The following is a 21316-nucleotide window of genomic DNA, read 5'->3' as shown; positions in this document are numbered from 1 at the left end:
GACACCAAAAAGCTTACCATCTCAGGTTGTGTTTTAAAATAAAGTGGCTTTTCATCAGGAGCATGTGGTCGTTCAAAGTTTTTGAAAGCTATTTTTTTAATGCCCTTATTAAAAAACTATTGCTCAGTAGTACATGTTGGTGACAAACTTTCAAATATATGGTAAATTCCTCAAAAGATCAAAAGGAAACTATCACTAAATCCTGAAAGAGGACTGAGTCCGAATTCCAACACATCTCAGAAGTGCACCATTATGGCAGTTGGAAAGAGACTACCCAACCAACAAGAACCAGAAGATAATGGAAGGCAGCCAAATCCAAAGGTCTTCCCTCCTGACTGACATCATTTTAGGAAGCACAGAATGGCCATCCTTCTGATAGACTCTTTATAATACCTCTGTGAGGAAATTTTACCTCATGGTCTATTAGGTTGGAAAAGTGAAAAACACCTCAGAAAGTTGCGCCCCTACATTCCCAGCATACTTTGCCTCTCAGAGGTGTGTCATGGCTTCCTGATAAACACAGTCAAACAATTCTCACTTCAGTTCAAGACTTGTGTTGCACTTGTCCCTTCACCCAGATTCCTGGCTCTCACTTCTAGGAATTCTCAGTAAACAGATTCTGCAATTCATGTTTTTGACAAAATCTCCTCAGCTTTGTTTGTGGTGAGCCACACTGCCTTTCCTCAACCTCTGGCTTTCATGACTAGGTTGCATCCTGTCCTCTTGCCTCCTGGTCACTCCTTTTCTTCTCCAAGGCTGCTCTGCTTAGCAAGGTAAGAACTATCACATTGAGCCCCAATGAGGGACAGTCCCTGGGAGACCAGGCTGGGTAACTAGGGCCCTTTCCCAGAGTCTTCTAACTAGAGTTAGAAGTTATTCTTCTAACTTTGAGTCACGAAGCTATAAAGATAATCTGGGCTGCCTGGGATCATATGACATGTAGCAGGTGAAAATGCACGGGTAAAAGCAGGTAGAGCTGGGGATGGAGGGTAGAAGACTAAAGAAAATCTATCTTGACAACAGATGGGCATCCTTGGACCTCATTATGCCAGAGCCACACTCATTAGCCTGGTTATATGAAGCTTTCTGCCCTCCTTCCTAGTTTAAGCTAATCTGACTTGGGTTTCTGTGACTTACAACTGACAGGCACCTTAAGTCCATCTTTTACCAGCCTTCAGGCTTTCTCATTGAACACACTGGAGATGTGACTAGTTCTCGCACACACTCAAGACCCAGTCAGAGCCTCACAGTACTCCTACAACTCAGTCTCCATCACCCAGTAAATCCCTACTCACTTTCCAGACCCCTGTCTCTTTCTGACTACTAAGCTAGCCAGAATATCAGCTACCCTGATAGCATAATAACCTCATGCTCTCCGTTTGCCTCTCTCTTAGGCTTTGATTGTCATGTCTTAGCCTCTCTTATTGGAGACAAGACCAAAATCTACCCGGATGCCAGAGTCAGAACTCTGAGGCTCACTTTCTTGCCTCCCATGTATATCCAGGTCCATCCTAACCTTCCTCCAACCCCTTTGAGCTCAATCCCATCATTCCTGCCCTGCCAATAGACCTATCTTATGAATCCTAGCTGCCCACTGCAACCATTATCTTCCCAGTGTCTGGAATAGTCTGAATAGTCGCTGCCCCATCTACAGCATCCAGGCCAGTAGTTCCCTCTCAATATCTTAGCTTCTGTCAACTTATCCAAGCTCACTGCTCATCACTCCACCATTAGCCAAACCGTACTGCTCATGGCGTCCTTCTAGTTGGGATGCCTTAATGATGCTCACCTTTGCACACATGGTCTCCTCTACCTGGAAAGGTCTCTCTTTCCACACCTACCCGGAAAAGTCCCCCAGATTTCAGCTGCTTATCCCACTGAGAAGTCACTAAACACCCAAGTAACCAGTAAGCCTAACTCTACCTTTATACTCTAATGCCCAGTTCAAGGCTAGTCACAGCAAAGGAAACACACACACCAGAAGCCTTTGCTGGTTCAGAACAGATCTCTGTAGTACCTCAGAAATACCCAGAACTGTCCTGGCTGACTCCACTGGTATCCACCACTGACAGTACTTGGTATTTGCCAAAGTGTGCTGGGGATACTGATATCCCACAAACAATTTTCTCTGATGCAACAATGTTAACTGGTAGGCACTGACTGGACAAACAAAGGATCAAATCTCCACTGTTACAACTACAGTCTCTTGCCCCCTCCCCCAGTCCTCCACTTCCTTGTGTGTAGAGCACAGTTAATGACAGGTAACTGTCTGTTTTTTGTTTGTTTTTGTGATGACTAAATAGGATGTTCATGCAAGTGCTTGTACACAAGTAACCGGTCTTTGCAGAATGAATGAGTTTATGAATGAGAATCCCACATTCATAAACCTATTCATAAAAATAGGTGGTGGTTCATGAAGAACATCTTTTCTAGCTTGCTTTCCAAAAGGCTCCAGGTGGAATCACATTTGAGTCTAGCCTGTCCCTACTATAGTCCTTGGCCTAATCCACCTATTCCTATGTAGCCATGAAGAATTGCCAATGAAGAGTCTCAACTCAAGAGGCTCCACTGGGGCCCAGGGGCTTAAATTGATCCCTCCCAGGGAAATTCAGCCACCCTATTAGCAATGTGGTCCACCCAGTGACAGCTAACACCCCACCTTCTATAGGCCCCATCCTATACCACATTAGCCAATAGGGCCCCAAGGCTGCCAGCTTGGGTGGCTACAATTGACTCAGTGTTGGTCACAGATGAGAATCACTGGTGCTTATGACCAATTTTCAATACCAGAACTTTGGAGGAGCAGTAGAGACTCTGTAGATTCTCAATAGGTACTGTCATGCACAGGCCAGGCTGACAATAGCTGATTTATTACTTGTCAACAATGCTGGAACACATCTTCCTGGATGTGAGCCTTTTCTGTGCCATTTGCCAATGTTCAAAGTAGCCTTGGTACCTATCTCCTGCCTGACCCAGCTCCTCCAACAAGGTTGAGCTTATCCTTCCCGAACCCCCAACACTCACCCCCTGATGCTTCTGCTCTAGCTAGCTCCTCTAGTTCTTTGGATATGCTGTGAGTTCCTGGCAGGAAGTAATGTCCCTTCCATCTTCTCCAGATCTACAGAGTCCCTGGGGTGGACCTTAGGCCCAAGTTGTTCCTTAGGCTTCCTTGGATGATTCTGATCCATGCCCTTCCACTGTTATGACTTCCCCAAAGTGCAGCAAATCTGGTAAGTATGTGTTGGATAGACCAAGCTTTTCCTCTGTCTTGCAGCCAGTCACATCATTATACCTCAATGTCACTGATCGTCTTAGTGATTTTACAGTTAGCATTAGGATTTCTTCTGTGTTGAAGTTATTTCTTTCCACATACAATTTGATAATGAAGGGTAAAGAAGACATCCTCCCTTTTCCACAAGGATGCTGGCGGCACACAGAAACACTCCTAAACAGTTACTGAACCAAGATAACCCACTTCATAGCACTGCTCTTAGCTTGTTAGAACTCTCCGTTGCAGCAACACATGCAAGTGACTATCTGCCTATGAGCTGTAAGTCCCCTAAGGCAGGAACTATATCATTCTGCTCATCACGTCTGGTACAAGGCTTGGCTAGAGCAGATGCCCCATGAATATTGCCAGATACGTGAGTAAGACATTCAGAAGCAGAACATTCTCCCAAGCTCCCTCACCCTTGCCCCCGTGTGAGAGAAGGTGAGCAAGGGCCATGGCAAGACACTTCTTCTTTTACTTACTTACAGGTTGACCTGGGACTCTAGTTCAGGGTCTTTTGTTGGCCAAGTCTGAAGGGGCTGGATGCCGAAGGAGAGAGACGACTTTGCTTTCCAGAGAAGGGTCTGTGCCAGCTGACTCCCACAGGACCCCTTGGTCAGCGGATCCATCAGTGGGCCTGGAGGCTGAGGTGCTGTGCTGTGCAAAAGGAGAGGGGACCGATGCTGAGAATCAGAGGAGACTACAGGCCCACCATAGCCCAAGGGCGGCCTGTCTGCTTAAGAGCATCAAGGAGGAGGACACAGGCACAGTAAAGGCCCAGGTGCCCAGCAAGCCTACATCATGATCTGATTGGATGTTACTCAGGAGTCCAAATCCCAACACACCCCTCAACTACGACCACATCACCCATAAATATAAGTCAAAAGGATCTTTTTATGATTTGTATGTGAACTGAGTGTCCCTTGAAATTTAACCCTCACTGTATTGAAAAGGTGGAGGCATTCTGACTACAGCATGTAGAGGCAGAACCTTTGGGAAGTGGTTAGGATTAGATTAGGACTCTTCCAGAAAGAAAAGTATCACCATGTGGCCCCTCGTACTTTAACCGAAACTATGAACCAAAATAAACCACACTCCTTTTATAAAGTCACCCAGCCAATAGTATTTTGTTATAGCAATGGACAATTTATAGCTAAAGATCCAGTGAGTATTTAAAAGATCACCAGTTCATTGATATGAAAGGCAGTACTGACTGAGCAAGAAAAGCTCAGTGGAAGCCTAGCAGTGGTGGGGTCTAGGGTCTACTGCCATCACTGTTACTGGCCAGAAGTATTCTTGCTTCACTTGATTTCTAGTTTAAACAGCCATGAGGGACAGAGAAATGGCTCGGTGGCTAAGAGTGCTTGGTACTCTTGCAGAGGACCTGGGTTCTATTCCCAGTACCACATGGTGGCTTGCAACCATTTGTCACTTCAGAAGATCCAGTGCCCTTTTTTACCTCTGCGGGAGGGAAGGAAACACACAAACGGTGCATAGACATATATTCAGGCAAAACACACACATATAAAAAAAGAATCTAAAAAATTTAAAGCCATTAATAACCATAAAAAGGGCTCAAGAGTGACAACAAAACTAGAGATACAAAGAACCAAATTCCCCACTTAAGGAGTAATAGCATCTAGTTTGGAAACAGTACTTGCTTGTTTGAAGTGACATATGGATTGTGCAAAGAAATATGCACTGCGAAGTGCATTCCTGAGGTGTGCCCATTCTTCCTCTGAGGGCACACAGAAAAAGGTGGGACAGGCACCTCTGAAAGGGAGGGGCTCATCACCTCGGAAGGCAGCAGCAATGTTCCCTCTGATTGGAATGATTTCAATCAGCAGCATCTTCACCCGACCTCAAGCGAAAGTGAAAGAAAACTAAATCCAATTATTGGGAAGTGAAAGGAAATAATAATAATAAGGGAGAACATGTCATTCAGGTAACTTGAATCCTTGTTCTGGGGCCATGGTCATTCATATTTGGCTCAAATAAACCATATTCTTAATGTCTTTGAAAAAAATTTAAAAAGCAATCTTTAATAGCATTTGGTCAAGAGTTGCTTTTTAACCTGACAGATTGTGACAGGGTAGATGGCAGGAGGACTGGAGGGTCAGGGGCAGTACCTTCTGTGAAGGGGTCTTCACAGGGAGCTACATGCCTGAAGGTCCAGGGAAGCACCTCCTCTGGGAATTTGGAATCAGACAGAGAGTCCACTCTCAGCTGCACCAAGGTGCTTATCCAGTCCAGACTGAGGCATACTTAAAAAGAATGGCCACTCTCAGCACCAAGCTTCAGCAGCTCTCCATGACCCTCCTGTGGTGGAGGTTGGTCTGGTGCTGCTTTGTATTTAACTGTTAATTACTGCCCCCTAAGATCTGGTTACACCCCAGATGAGCACATTCTCAAGAACACCAAGTGATGCTCTGTAACTCTCCCCAATTATCCCTGAATGGCTAATAAAGCTGACAACCAGGGATGGGCAGAAGAGAGGGAGGCAGGGCTTAGGTTTCTGGGCTTTGGGTCTGAGGCCATGAGGTAGAAGGGGGGGGGGAGAGAAGCAGAAGATGTAGCAGCAGGAGGAGAGGATGGAAGGAAGAAGATAGAGAAAGAGGATATGACCTTATGGAGCAGATCCAGCCCAGAAAGGATGACTTATTGGCAATTAATGTGGGGTATGTAGCTGAGACATGGCTAAACAGCTTAGAGGTTTGATATCTGCCCAGCTCTAGTGTTTTAAAGTTTCTAAAATAAATCATAGTCTCTCTGTGTCAATTCTTTTGGGAAGTAGCAGGGTTGATTTATTAATTTCATGTTACACTTTCATGCCTTCAAAAACAGTACCAGCTGAGAGATTCTCAAACATTACCAAGTTCAGCTGTCAGCATGAGCTGCAGTCCTGACCCCCTCTGGACCACAGCTTCTGTGTGCTGACCTTGAGGAAAGGTCAATCCTAGATGCCTCAGGTCTCTTCTTAATTACTACTAATTTCTCAGTTCCAGCTAATCAGAATCAATTGTGCTCATAAAGTAAAGGTTTTACTTCAGTGGTGCTTGTCTCTTGTTAATTACAACTGACTCTTAAGCTCCAGTTAACTGCATACCATAGACTTCTAGCACAAAATATCAAATGGAAATTTAAGCAACTCTTAAACTTCCCTCTGAAATTTCACAGCCAGGTCTCCATCATCTGTACCCCTCAGCATTATCTTTTAAGTTTCTACACAGGCTCATTAAACGCTGAACACACAATGGTTTCCCCACGGTGTCTAGTCTCTCCACAAACCTCCCTGAAACATGGTCATTATATTATATCAATGCCCCACTCCTGGTACCAATTTCTGTATCAGTTGGTGTTCCTAATCCTGTGACAAACACAATGACCAAAAGCAATTTGGGGAGTAGAGGGTTTATTTCATCTTGTAGTTTATAATCCATCACACAGGGAACTCAAGGCAAGAACTGATAGAAGCCATGGAGAAATGCTGCGTATTGGCTTGCTTAGCCTGCTTTATTATACACTCCAAGATCACCCACCCAGGGATGGCATTACATACAGCCTGGGCCCTCCCACCTCAATCACTAATTTAAAATTTGCACTACCAGACTTGCCTACAGACAATCTTAGGGAGGCATTTTCTCAACTGAGAGTCTCTTTTCCCTAATGACTCTGGCTTGTGTCAGGCTGACATAAAACTAGCCAGGAGAGCTGCAGGTGGCAGTGATGTAGCATTCCAGTGCTCAGACCTCCCTGGCATGTAGGCAAGGCAGCTGCAGATGTGAGGAGGTGCCCTGTGGATGGTGGGGATGTGTTGAAAAGGTAGAAGCATGTGTGGAGGACACAGAAATGGTAGAGAGTTCTGAGGTCACTTCAAAGACTGAGAGTGTCGATGACATTCCCTTCAGCTAAGTTTGGTTTCCTTGGAGTCTCAGACAAAAATGCTTGGGCTATCCATCATTCTGTGAATTTTTTTTTTTTTTTTTTTGGAGCTTTGGCTGTCCTGGACTTACTTTTTTTGTAGACCAGGCTGGCCTCAAATACACATCAATCTGCCTGTCTCTGCCTTCTTTAGCACTGGGATTAGAGGCATGCCACCACACCCAGTTGACTATTCTTATTTTTATTTACTGTGATTGTTTTTCTATTCACACTCAAGATCTTAGACATCTTTCCACATCAATAGAGATATACCCAGACATGGAATGTTACAGAAAGAGATAAAATACTGCATGGATATCCTCTAGACTTTTAAATTTTATAATACTGGTAACATTCCAACAAACTACTTTTTTTAACTTAAATATTTTACTTTAAAAAACCTGAAAATAGGGGGGATCCAAGATGGCGGCACCAGGAGGACACTGTGTCTGAGGAGCAGGACAGCAATGTCAGTGCAGCGACCAAGAGACTGAACTCTGCGCCCTAAAACAACAGCGATCATGTTACCCAGGAGAGAGGAAACTCCACACTGTGGGAATCAGTCGGGTCCACTCTCAGGTCTCCCAGCCAGAACCCGGAAGAGATCCTGGGTCGTGCAGGCTCTCGGTTGCCAGACCAGAACCACATGCCTACGTGTCCTGATCACCTTCCCAGGCTGAATGGTGGGCACAAAAACACCAGAGACTGAGAGTCCCAGTGGCGAGAAAAACCCACAGGGAAGGAAGGAAAGGGGACTGACCTCAGGTCACCCAGTTTATCCCTGGAAAAGATCCAGGGCACCATCAGGTGTATGCCCCCAGCCCTGAGCAGGGCTCCAGCTGTGAGCACAGAGACCTGCTGCGCACTGACTCTCCTTCACAGACAGAACTGTGTGCCCAGGGCACCAGAGACTGGGTTTCCCTGTTGGGAGAAAACCCCACAGGGAGGGAAACAGCTTAGAGCACTCAGCTGACCCCACACACACACCAGCACACAAGTTCTCGGGAAAAGGTCTCAGGTTCCTGCCCAGTCACCAGCTTGGAGCCACCACTCGCCAGCACCTGCGCGCTCTACCCACCACTCAAAACACCACAGACTGGGCCTTCCTGTTGGGAGAAAACCCCACGGTGGGGGAAACATCTGGCCTACCTCAGGTCACCTAGCTCTGGAAAAAGTTTCTGGCTATCCACAGGCTTCTGACTCTAGCAGAGTTCACATGCCACTGACTACCACTTGGGTACTGGGGCACAGAGTCCCAACCTCAGACCTACTGAAGCCTGGGATCCCCGAGATCAACCCCCAGATACTGCTCCAAGGGGCAACCAGTTATCCCTAATTAAACTGACCAAACCATGGGGCACCCAGGTTACAGCAGCAGCTCACTAAACTTACAGCAAGAAACCAGAAACAGGGCAGCTGTCTCCAGGACTTCTCCAGGTGACAGGAGAGCCCTCTTGACCACAGTTACCACTCAGGTCTGTACGTTGGAGGTGAACTGTGACAATTCCTGAAAAACACCAGCCAGTGACCATACCCAAAAAGCTGAGGAGGCCTCCTTCAGGAAAAAAATCATCTTCCTGCCAAGGGGATTCTCTCCACCACAGGATTCCAGGAACCACCAGAAACTAACACCCAACACCTAAGATAGCCCAATGGGTAGAGGCCAGTGTAAAAGCTCAACCAACAAAAGACAGAACAATATGGCATCTCCAGATTCCCAGTTATCCAGGGGCAAGCAGCCCTGGACACCTCAGCATAATTGAAATTCAAGAAGATGACCTAACGTCTATGCTTATGAAGAGGATAATAGAGGAAACAAATAAAATGTGTAAAAAACTAGAAGAAGATAAAGTCAAACAGATTATGGCCATCCGTAAAGAAATATAGGAAGTTGCAGCCAAACAGTTTGTGGCCTTTGGAGAGGAAATACTTAAATCACTGAAAGAAATAAAAGAAACAGAGGATTGTTCAAACAGACAGCTGAAGGAATTGGAGAAAAAACAGGAAAATACAGTCAGACAGGTGAAGGAAATCAACAAAAAGGCTCAAGATCTGAAGATAGAATTGGAAAAATTAAAGAAAACATAAATGGAGGAAATTGTGGAGAGAAAGAACTTAGGGAAGAAAAAAAGGAACTACAGAGGTAAGCATAACCAATAGACTACAAGAGATGGAAGAAAGAATCTCAGGTGTGGAAGATACAATGGAAGAAATTAATGTATCTGTCAAAGAAAATGTTAAATCTAAAAAATTCCTGACACAGACCATCTAAGAAATCCAAGACAACATGAAAAGACAAAACCTAAGAATAATAGGAATAGAGGAAAAAGAAGATTCCCTCCTTCAAGGCCCAGGAAATATTTTCAACAAAATCATTGAAGAAAATTTCCCCAACTTAAAGGAGAGGCCTATAAAAATACAAGAGGCCTACAGAACACCCAGTGAATTAGACCAGAAAAGAAAATCCTCCTGCCACATAATAATCAAAACAGTAAGTATACAGAACAAAGAAAAAAATAGTAAAAGCTGTAAGGGAAAAAGGCCAAGTAACATATAATGGCAAACCCATCAGAATCACACCTGACTTCTCAACAGACACTTATGAAAGCCAGAAAGAAGGGCCTGGACGGATATCATGCAGACCATAAGAGAACACAGATGTCAGCCCAGTAAAACTCTCAGTCCTCATAGACAGAGAAAACAAGATATTCAATGACAAAAACAAATTTCAACAATACCTACACACAAATCCAGCATTACAAAAGACACTAGAAGGAAAAATACAACCCAAGAAAACTAACTACTTTCAAGAAAACACAGGAAATAATTAACCTCAATACAGCAAAACAAAAAGTAACCAAGCACACAAACTTACAACGACAGCCAACAACAAAATCAAAGGATCTAACAGCCACTGGTCATTAATCTCAACATCAATGAACTCAATTCTCCAATAAAAAGATACAGACTAACAGAATGGATGCATAAACTAGACCCAAAAATCTGTTGCATACAAGAAACACACCTAAGTCACAAAGATAGACATTACCTGAGGGTAAAGGGCTGGAAGATGGTTTTCCGGGCAAATGGACCCAAGAAGCAAGCAGGAGTAGTCATTCTAATATCTGATAAAATAAACTTTCAACCAAAATTAATAAAAGAGATGGGGAAGGACACTTCATAGTCATCAAGGGAAAAATTCCACCAGGAAGACATCTCAATCCTGAACATCTATGCCCTAAAAACAAAGGCACCCACATTTGTAAGAGAAACATTAATAAAACTTAAACCACACATAGATCCCCACACATTAGTAGTGGGATACTTCAACACCCCACTCTCAACAAAGGACAGGTCAACAAAACAGAAATTAAAGAAACAATGTCTCTAACAGAGGTCATGAATCAAATGGACCTAACAGACATCTACAGAACTTTTACATCCAAACACAAAAGAATTTACCTTCTCAGCACCTCATGGAACCTTCTCCAAAATAGACCATATAGCTGGTCACAAAGCAAGCCTCAATAGATACAAGAAGATTGAAATAATCCCTTGTATCCTATCTGAGCACCATGAACTAAAGCTTTTTCAACAACAATAGAAACAGCAAAAGCTTACACACACACATGGAAACTGAACAACTCGCTACTAAATGAAAGCTGGGTCAGGGAAGAAATAAAGAAAGAAAGTAAAGTCTTCTTAGAATTCAATGAAAATGAAGACACAACTTACCCAAACTTATGGGACACAATGAAAGCAATGCTAACAGAAAAGTTCATAGCACTAAGTGCCTTCAAGAAGAAATTCAAGACATCTCATTCAAGCAACTTAATGGCTCACTTAAAAACCCTAGAAAAAAGAAGAAGCAGACACACCAAAAAGGAGTAGATGGCTGGAAATAATCAAACTCAGGGCTGAAATCAATAAATTAGAAATAAATAAAACAATTCAAAGAATCAATGAAACCAAGAGCTGGCTCTTTGAGAAAATCAACAAGATAGACAAACCCTTAGCCAAACTAACTAAAAGGCAGAGAGACACTATCCAAATTAACAAAATCAAAAATTAAAATGGGGACATAAGAACAGACTCTGAGGAAATCCAAACAATCATTAGGACTTACTTCAAAAGTCTACATGCCACAAAATTTGAAAATCTAAATGAAATGGACAATTTTCTTGATTGATTCCACTTACTAAAGCTGAATCAAGAGCAGGTAAATCAATTAAATAGTCCTATATCCCCTAAGGGAATAGAAGTGGTCATCAAAAGTCTCCCATCCAAAAAAAGCCCAAGACCAGATGGTTTTAGCACAGAATTCCAACAGACCTTCAAAGAAGAGCTAACTCCAGTTTTCTTCAAACTATTCCACAAAATAGAAACAGAAGGAACACTACCAAACTCATTCTATGAAGCCATAGTCACCTTGGTACCTAAACCTCACAAAGACTCAACAAAGAAAGAGAATTTCAGGCCAATCTCCCCTATGAACATTGATGCAAAAATACTCAACAAAATACTTGCAAACCAAATACAAGATCACATCAAAAACATCCACTATGACCAAGTAGGCTTCATCCCAGGTATGTAGGGATGGTTCACTATACGGAAATCCATCATATTAACAAACTGAAAGAAAAAAATAACACATGATAATCTCCTTAGATGCTGAAAAAGCATTTGACAAAATCTAACATCCATTCATGTTTAAAGTATTGGAGAGATCAGGGATACAAGGCACATACCTAAACATAGTAAAGGCAATATACAGCAAGCCTATAGCCAACAACAAACTAAATGGAGAGAAACTTAAAACAATCCCACTGAAATCAGCCACAAGGCAGGGCTGCCCACTCTCTCCATATCTCTTCAACATAGTTCTGGAAGTCCTTGCTAGAGCAATAAGACAACTGAAGGGGATCAAGGGTATACAAACTGGAAAAGAAGAAGTCAAAGTATCACTGTTTGCAGATGATATGATAGTATACCTGAGTGACCCCAAGGGAACTCTTACAGCTGATAAACATCTTCAGCAAAGTGGCTGGATACAAAATTAACTCAAAAAAAAAAAATCAGTAGCCCTCCTGTATACAAAAGACAAAAGGATCCATACTTCTCACCCTGCACAAAACTAAAGTCCAAGTGGATCAAAGACCTCAACATAAAACCAGACACATTAAATCGGTTAGAAGAAAAATTGGGAAAGAGCCTTGACCTCACTGGCACAGGAGACAACAGGACAGGCTCTAAGAGCAACAATCAATAAATGGGACCTCATGAAACTGAAAAGCTTCTGTAAAGCAAAGGACATTGTAATCAAACAACTGCCTACAGATTGGGAAAGAATCTTCATCAACCCTATAACTGACAGAGGGCTAATATCTAGTATATATAAAGAACTCAAGAAGTTAAACAGCAACAAATCAAGTAATCCAATTGAAAAATGCGGTACAGAGCTAACCAGAGAATTCTCAACAGAGGAATATCGAATGACAGAGAAACATTTAAAGAAATGTTCAACGTCCTTAGTCATCAGGGAAATGCAAGTCAAAATTACCCTTAGATTTCACCTTACACCCATCAGAATGGCTAAGATGAGTAACTCAAGTGACAACACATGCTGGAGAGGATGTGAAGAAAGGGTAACCCTCCTCCATTGCTTGTGGGAATGTAAACTTATATAACCACTTTGGAAATCAATCTGGTGCTTTCTCAGACAATTAGGAATAGTGCTTCCTCAAGATCCAGCTATACCACTGCTAGGCATATATCCAAAAGACACTCAAGTATACAACAAGGACATCTGTTCAACCATGTTTGTAGCAGCTTTATTTGTAATAGCCAGAAGCTGGAAACAGCCCAGATGCCCCTCATTTGAGGAATGGATATAGAAATTGTGGTACATCTACACAATGGAATATTACTCAGCAATAAAAAACAAGGAGATCATGAAATTTGCAGGTAAATGGTGGGAACTGGAAAAGATCATCCTGAGTGAGGTATCCCAGAAGCAGAAAGACACACAAGGTATATACTCACTCATAAGTGGATACTAGACCTATAATATAGGATAAACATACTAAAATCTGTACACCTAAGGAAGCTTATCAGGAAGGAGGACTCTAGCTAAGATGCTCAATCCCTATTCAGAAAGGCAAAGAGGATGGACATTGGAGGAGGGAGAAAACAGGGAACAGGACAGGAGCCTACCACAGAGAGCCTCTGAAAGGCTCTACCCTGCAGGGTATCAAGGCAGATGCTCACACTCATAGCCAAACTTTGGGCAGAGTACAGGCAGAATCATATGAAAGAAGTGGGAGATAGTAAGACCTGGAGAGGACAGGAGCTCCACAAGGACAGCGACAGATCCTAAAAGTCTGGGCACAGGGGTCTTTTTCTGAAACTGACACTCCAGCCAAGAATCACTCATGGAGATGGCCTGGAACCCCTGCACAGAAGTAGCCTATGGCAGTTCAGTATCCAAGTGGCATCCATGGTAATGGGGACAGGGACTGTATCTGACATGAACTGATTGGCCTGCTCTTTGATCACCTCCCCCTGAGGGGGGAGCAGCCTTACCAGGCCACAGAAGACAATGCAGCCACTCCTAATGAGACCTGATAGGCTAGGGTCAGATGGAAGGGGAGGAGGACCTCCTTTTTCAATGGACTGGAACAGGGACACAGGTGGGGAAGAGGGAGGGTGGGATTGGGAGGGGAGGAGGGAGGTACAGAGGGGATACAAAGTGAATAAACTGTAATTAATAAAAATAAAAACCTGAAAATAGTATCTCTTTAAAACCACCAAGAGCACAGAAAATTCCACTGGAGAAGGGAAACTTGCCAGGATGCTTAGGCCTTTCAGATCTCTTTGAAAGAGATTAGCCATGCTTCTGGGCAGGTGGCTTCACTGTCTCTCGACAGGAAGCTGCTTTGTAAGAACTGAGTCGAATGCACTGAGCAAAGACAGTCCACCTGTGGCACATCAATCCAGGCTTGACATGTGGAAGACATGCGGATATACCTACTGGCTGGCAGTGGCTCTCTCTGGTCAGAAGAGCAAGGCAGCTGCTCTGTGTTTAGTTCCATCAGTGCCATGTGGTCACTTTTCATGCCTAGAAAGGCCACACCAGTCACCCATCTGGGGCTGGGGTGCCACTGACTTCCTAAGATGTTGATGCAATGGCAGAAAAGAGATGTGACGCACTGGGGTGTGACTTGCTCCATGCCTTCTTCCTTCCATTGCAAGAATTCAAATGGCAATGTCCCCTTCTCCTGTGGTTAGAGTTCAGGCGTGGTTTAGAGTCTACAGACCAGGGGCGATCCATCCAAAGAGGCTCTGGACTGTGCCAGGCAGAACCAGAGACGCAGGCATCATTTTGCTCTGCAGACATGGAAGGGGTTCTTGTGGATCCGAACTCAGCTGCCTTTTTTTTTTTCATTAATTAATTTATTTAATCACTTTACACCACTGCTTTATGATTCCAGAGTTTTCTGAAGCTGTGGCAACAATGGTGGAGATGAAGGCAGAGTGGGTAGGGAAGCTCTGTAGTTAGTGAGGGCAGTGGCAGAAGCCTCTGACCTCTTGACTTGACTGTTACTGGGTATTTCTGGTGCTGGGAGTGCAAACCCAGGAGCTTGCACCATGTTGGAAAACTTTCTGTCCTGACCTCTAGCCCTAGTTCCTACCCCTACTGGTTTCTTGTCATGAAGTGGAATCATTCTTTCTCGATGACTTCAAAGCATCAGAGGGAGTATACAGTAGTTCCAGGAGCACGAACTAATCAGCCCTTGGCTCTCCAAGGAGGTTATAAACACTTCTTTGTGTCCCTATTAACCCCCTCTGCTTATCCTGGGAAGGCTGGATTCTGTTATCTGCAACAGATTACTGTTGCTTTGGCCTTTACAGTGTTTGTCAAATTGGCTTAATAACAGATGGAACTCTATGTGGTGTAGGACAGGTTACAGATTTCTTCCAACTGGAACAATGTTCAGACTCCATGAGCAGCAGAAAGAGACTGTACTTTTATTGGCACACACAAGAGTGAGGCCCTTGAGTAGAAGAGAGCTGTTGCTTCAAGCACTAAGTACTTCCACAGTGGGAGAAGAGCCATAGGGCAACAGAACACAGTACATGACAGACTTCCCAGGTCACTGTGAGGGAGCACACTTCATTCTCACTGTTGATAACTTGCCTGGCATTGTTTTGAGTCTTTTCAAGGCTGTTGAAAACTGTTAGATCCTAAAGTGTGCTGAACAGGCAAGATGGTTGAGAAACAGGAGTCTAGCTTATGGTGTGCTAATATCTCCAACAATAGAAATTTAATCACATCTTAAAGCTACTGTACCTTGGAGGGTCACTGGGTATTAGAGAGCCCTTCATACGCTGAGTTCACTCCTTGTTAGCCTCGTGTCCACCACGATGGTAGATGTAGCTTAGGGCCAAACGCCCAGTGGGCCTCATCCCTTTTCATATCACACCCTTTCAAATGTGGAAAGGCTGCCCTTATCTCTTTATACATTTTTCTTTTCTTTTCTTTGCAACTGATGAAATACTTTCCCCATCCCCAAATCCTTTCCCTTTACTGGACAGCTTCCATCCAGTATAAACATCTTTACAAAAGAAAAGGAAAAAAAAAAAAAACCCAAACCAAAATAAACAAAACATGAATGTTTTAAGACCCTGACACTCCTGCAGAGGTGACTACTGGCTGTTTCCAATTGTCTCCTGTCACTATCTCCTTTCTATTCCAAAAAAGTCTTCTCAAAGGCCAGCAATGACCCACAGGAGGCCACATCTAGTGGTCACTTCTTAGATGATTTGGTTTGATCAAAAACAAACAAAAAACCGCACTCATCTTTGTATAAACTATTTATATGAGTTTTTATTTGTGTGTATATTATGTGGTACATGTGAATATATGTCTGCATTTGTGGGCTGCACATGTGTGTGCGTGCATTCACATGTGTATGTGGAGGTCAAAACTGATGTTGGCTGTCTTTGATTGCTCTCCATCTTATATATTGAGGCAGGGTCTCTCCACAGAACCCTGAGAGTGACAATTGGCTAGCTGAGCTAGGCAGCCTCCTCTGGGTTGCAGGTGGGCCACCATGACACCTGGAGATCTAGACTTGAGTCCCCACTGCTGCATAGCAAGTACTCTGCCTGCTGAATGAGCTCTTCAGCCCTAAGGATATACATATTACCTCCTTGAGTCTCCTGAAAACTTTTCAATCATATTACATATTCCTTACATAACAGTTTCCTAAAGTCTCTGCTATCCCTTAGTTCCACATTTTTAACCTTTATTCCAGTAATTCTTAATCAAATGAAAGGTCAAACTAAAACACAAACCTTGACACTTTCTTTCAACTCTTTATTACCTGAAGATCCATCTCTACATCATCTTATAAGACAGACACCAACAACATGGGGCTAGTGAGCTCCTAAAAACTGGGCAGGGCAATGAGTTGGGGCGGGTGAGCAGTGTGTGTGTAAAGGGATCAGCTGTTAAGCCCAACGACCTGAGCTGGAGCCCTGGAATCTACATGGTAGAAGGGGAGAATCAACGCGCCCCCCCCATTATCCTCTCACCTGTACGTGTGCACAGACATGCACACATTAACAAATGTGCACACCCCCACACTAAATTAAAAAAAAAAGAAAAAGAAAAAGAAACTGCACTAAATTTTAGTGGTCTGAACTGAGATGTGAACTAAGTTAAAATGCACACTAGATTTTGAATGAAAAAAGTAAACTATCTTGGCATTTAAAAATATTTATTACATGTTAAAGTGATAATATTTTTCACACACTGGGTCAAATAAAACATTTAAATAAATTTCATTCATTTTTGTTTTCAACAGTATGGTCACCAGAAATAAATTTAATGCCAATGTAATTTGATACACTGGTGTTCCCCAAAGAAGCAACCTGCAAGGTTTTACTGACAGAAGAGCATATTCTAGATAGCTTTTCAAACCGGAAATACAGGCTGACAGTGTTTCTAGTGATTCATGGTGTTCTGATACAGCTCTGGTGGACATTTTTTTTTTTTTTTCAGCTTTTGTTAGCCTGAATGTCTGTGCACCTCTCCTGAGTCCTTCTAAAACACATGCTGAGATTTCACCCCAGTCTGATCGTAGAGAGAGCAGACCCTCAGGAGACAGTCAGGCACAAGGGCTTGCCTGCACTCCTAAGAGAGGCAAAGAAGCCCACAGGCTTCCTCACCTCTTACCACGTGACCACACTTCTAGAGGGCTCTCTCTCTAGGGACAAGCACTCCTCAGTTAGGGACCTGTGAGCAGCACAGTCTGTGCAGCCCCACAGTGATCAGTCTCCATTTAAGTCTCTTTGCAGTCAATGAGGCTCCTTTCTGCCCTCAGACTCTAAGGGATAAGAAACACCCCGATGTGTCTCCCATCCTAGCCCACCCCCATGTCAATGCTGCTTTAGAGTTTCCCAGCAGGCCTTGCTGCACAGGACTCAGTTCTCCAATCTGCCTACAGCACTGTTTGTCAGACTTCATCTCTCTTCAGATCTTCAGTTCTGGAAACCAGACGGCCAAACCTAATTTCTCATATTAACCTTCTACAGCAAAACTAATTTAACTATTGTCTTCCTCCAAGAAGGAAGCTGGTTTGCATTAATTTAAAATCTTAGTGAATAATAAAAGTTACTTTTGCTTCCCCTGCCCTTAGGAGAACAGATATGATATGAAAATTAATTTTCTGCTGTTGGCCCTCAGAGCCCATTTTGCTGGCCCAATGCAAGATGGCTTTTCATAGTCTTTCCTAAGAAGACTGCTGTTTATTCAAAAGAAAACTGACAGTAGCAGATTTATTTATGATTAAATACTTACGGCCTTGACACAAACAAAAGAATAATGACATAATATAGAGGAACTAAAGACTGCAAAGACAGTGCTATTTAAGTGTTCATTAACGAAACTACCCCAAACCCAGAAAGCCCCTACAAATAACAAACACAGAACTCGAGAGGCAGAAGTGCATGGAAGAAGAGAAGGCGACAGCATGCATAATGGACAACTGCTCTTTCCAGAACCCAGTTTGGCCTGGAAAGCAGCAGGAACAGGAAAGCATTTGTCTTGGCATCAGATTTGTTCTTGAGGACGTGGGCTTTCTGCATGACTAATGAGGAGGCCGTCATCTATAGAGCAATATTTGGAAAAGGACAAAATTATGTTTTCCACTCATAATTCAAACTCTTCTGTCTAGTGGTGGCTCTGCAGTCACAGTGGCTACACTCAGCAGCTAGAATGTAGTCACTGAGCTAAGACAGTCTTTGAGAACAAGAACTAAATCACAGCAGCAACCCCACTGTGGCTATGGCTGGCACCCAGACACCTGGATTTTAGGAAGGCTTTCTAGATCTAATAGCAGTTTGGTCAACACAGTAACCATTTCCTTCTGAAAAGAGCACTGTGATTTTCCTCTAGGAAGTCACCACCTCTTTGTCACTATGAATGGCAGTGATTTACCCTTCAGTTTTGAGTTGAGTACATGACCCAGGTCTGACCATTCGGTTCAAGGATGTCTCTAGGCAGTGAAGGTCACTCCAGACATTTACTGAGAATAAATGGGACAGAAAGTGAAGCTATAGTAGTTAACTTTCTTTGCTATCTTGAGAATAAAGTTGAACTGGTTAGCATTTGTTGACTTGACACACGTTATCTGCAGAGAAAATTCCTCCATCCGATTTGCCTATCGGTAACTCTGTGGGTTTTCTTGATTAATGCTTGCTGTGTGAGGGTTATCCTACTGTGAATGGTGTCAAGCTCTGGGCAGCTGGTCCTGGGATGTAAAAAAGCAGGCTTAATAAGCCATTAGAAGTGAGCCAGTAGGGCTGGAGAGATGGCTCAGTGGTTAAGAGGTCCTGGGTTCAATTCCCAGCACCCACATGGCAGCTCACAACTGTCTTGAATCCAAATTCCAAAGGATCTGACACCTTCACACTAAGGCACATAAAATAAAACTAAATAAATTAAGGAGAAGGAGGAGGAGGAGGAGGAGGAGGAGGAGAAGAAAGAAGAAGAAGAAGAAGAAGAAGAAGAAGAAGAAGAAGAAGAAGAAGAAGAAGAAGAAGAAGAAGAAGAAGAAGGAGAGCAGTAAGCAGTGCTCCTCCATGGCCTCTAAAGTAGTTCCTGCTTAAGTTCCTACCCCAGCTTCTTTCAATGATGGACTATAATGCTGAAATGTAAAGTAAACCATTTTGTTCTCATGTTGCTTTTGGTCATGGTATTAATCAGAACAACAGAAAGCAAACTAGGACAAAAGTCAACTCAGAAAATGAAGGCTGCTGACATTATTGAAATACCCGGACCACCAACTCCCAAAGCTTGAGCCTACCCAGCATTATGCAGCTGCATGAGCCAAGACTTCTCTTTTGCTTGCCATTCACAGCCTTTGATGACATTTTAAAATGTACTCAGAAGGCATGGCTACAAGCCTATCAGAAATGATGATGGTATGTTATTAGTCCTAAATGGAGTAGAGGATTTCATTGGAGATTACAGTTTAACAGCCAGGAACAAAAACCACCTAGTTTATGCCATTCACCTGGAATTCAAACCATAGACACAACAGTGGAACCACAAGTGGCTACACAGACAGAAACATGAGTGATGGATGGCAAGAATGAGGCAATGCTCTAAAGACAACAAAGTTGCTCACTTATAAATTGGTTTGAATTAGGGCTAGAGAAATGACTTGAATTGGTGAAGTACTTGCTGAATTAGCCTGAGGACCATCATCGTTCAATGCCCACAAGTCATGTAAAAAAGCTGGATGAGGTAGCATGTGTTTGTAAGTGCCAGGAAGATGGAGGCAGGTGGATAGTTCCCTAGGCCTTACTGGTCAGCCAGCCAAGCCTAACTGGTGACCTCCTTGTAAATGAGAGACCCTGACTCAAAGGAAGACTGTGGATGGCTCTGAGGTTGTCTTCTGGCAGAATTAAAGACTCCCTGAGCTTATATAGAATATGCAGAATCTAAGTGACAAGCCACAGAGGTTACTGAAGAAAAGTTTCTTGCATTACCAGGGAGGGCTGGCTTTCAAAGTGAGAGGGGTTAGGAAGAGGGTGTTGAAAGGAGCTGGAGAAGAATATAATCAAAATACATTATATGAAATTCTTAAATAATAAAGGTATTTTAAAATTAAAAAAAAATCACTTGTGGTAAATTCAACCCTGATAGGTAACCCTGTTAATGCTGTCGTTCACACAGACCTCAGCCTCTGTGAAGTTGCAACACAAGTGACACAGCTCAGCAACTATAAGAATAGTTAAAATAATTCAGGTTCATTACTTGAACATCCTTGATTGTTAGGAAGTGGGGGGGGGGGACAACAGAGTCTTAAAATACCAGGTACCTACCCATTAGCATCTTTTACACAAAGTGGATGTGGCTGAGAACTTTTGTAAGAAAGTTAATCATCATGTCCACAACTGTCAGTCCTAATGCTTCCCTCACTCCCATGAGCAGAGTGCTTCACGCGTTAGGTCATTTCAAGCTCACATCAATACAGGTCACTTTAAAAAGGCATTAACCAAGCCGGGCATGGTAGTGCACACCTTTCAGCACTCAGAAGGCTGAGGCAGGCGGATCTCTGTGAGTTCGAGGCCAGTTGGGTCTACAGAGCGAGCTCCAGGATAGCCAAGGCTACACAGGGAAACCCTCTCTCAAAGAACCAAAAACACAAAAAATATATTAACCAAGATTCATATGTTGCTAAGGAGCTTCCCTAAGTTCGAACACTTGATTGAAAAGGCAGAAACTTGAGCCCAGGTCCTTGCACACAAACGACATCTGATATGCCTGTCTATAAAATCATGGTGAACACACGGAGGGCAAGTTGTTCAACAGAATGGTGTCCACTCTGGTGCCTCCATACAAAAGCTGGTCTTTCCCACTACTACCAGCCTAATGGCTGGTGCCTGAGCCAATTTTTGCTCCTTCACTTTCATTAGCTTGCCGTGTTTGCACCCCACTTATCAGAACTGACACAGGATATTTAGCAAAGAGAACTGACGAACTGAAACTGATGCTGCAGACGTGTGCACTCATGTAAACACGTATGAGTGCATGTAAACACACACACACAC

General features: G+C 43.3%; 1 protein-coding gene across 3 annotated transcripts in view; it reads right to left on the bottom strand.

Annotated features, from left to right (window-relative positions):
• The window catches only part of Garnl3 (GTPase activating Rap/RanGAP domain like 3), a 139910-nt gene that overhangs the window by 114120 nt on the left and 4474 nt on the right, over positions 1-21316 (bottom strand). For all 3 annotated transcript variants that reach the window (XM_055600845.1, XM_055600844.1, XM_055600846.1), the window contains exon 2: positions 3758-3928. In XM_055600845.1, coding sequence (XP_055456820.1) covers positions 3758-3900 — 143 coding nt within the window. In that variant the 5' untranslated portion in view covers positions 3901-3928. The remainder of the gene's footprint in view (positions 1-3757; positions 3929-21316) is intronic.

The sequence above is a fragment of the Psammomys obesus genome, unplaced genomic scaffold (assembly GCF_907164565.1).
Source record: "Psammomys obesus unplaced genomic scaffold, mPsaObe1.curated_primary_1811, whole genome shotgun sequence".
NCBI classification, from domain to species: Eukaryota; Metazoa; Chordata; class Mammalia; order Rodentia; family Muridae; genus Psammomys; species Psammomys obesus.
Note: the sequence above shows the minus strand (reverse complement) of the source record. Positions and strands in the feature narration are given on the sequence as shown.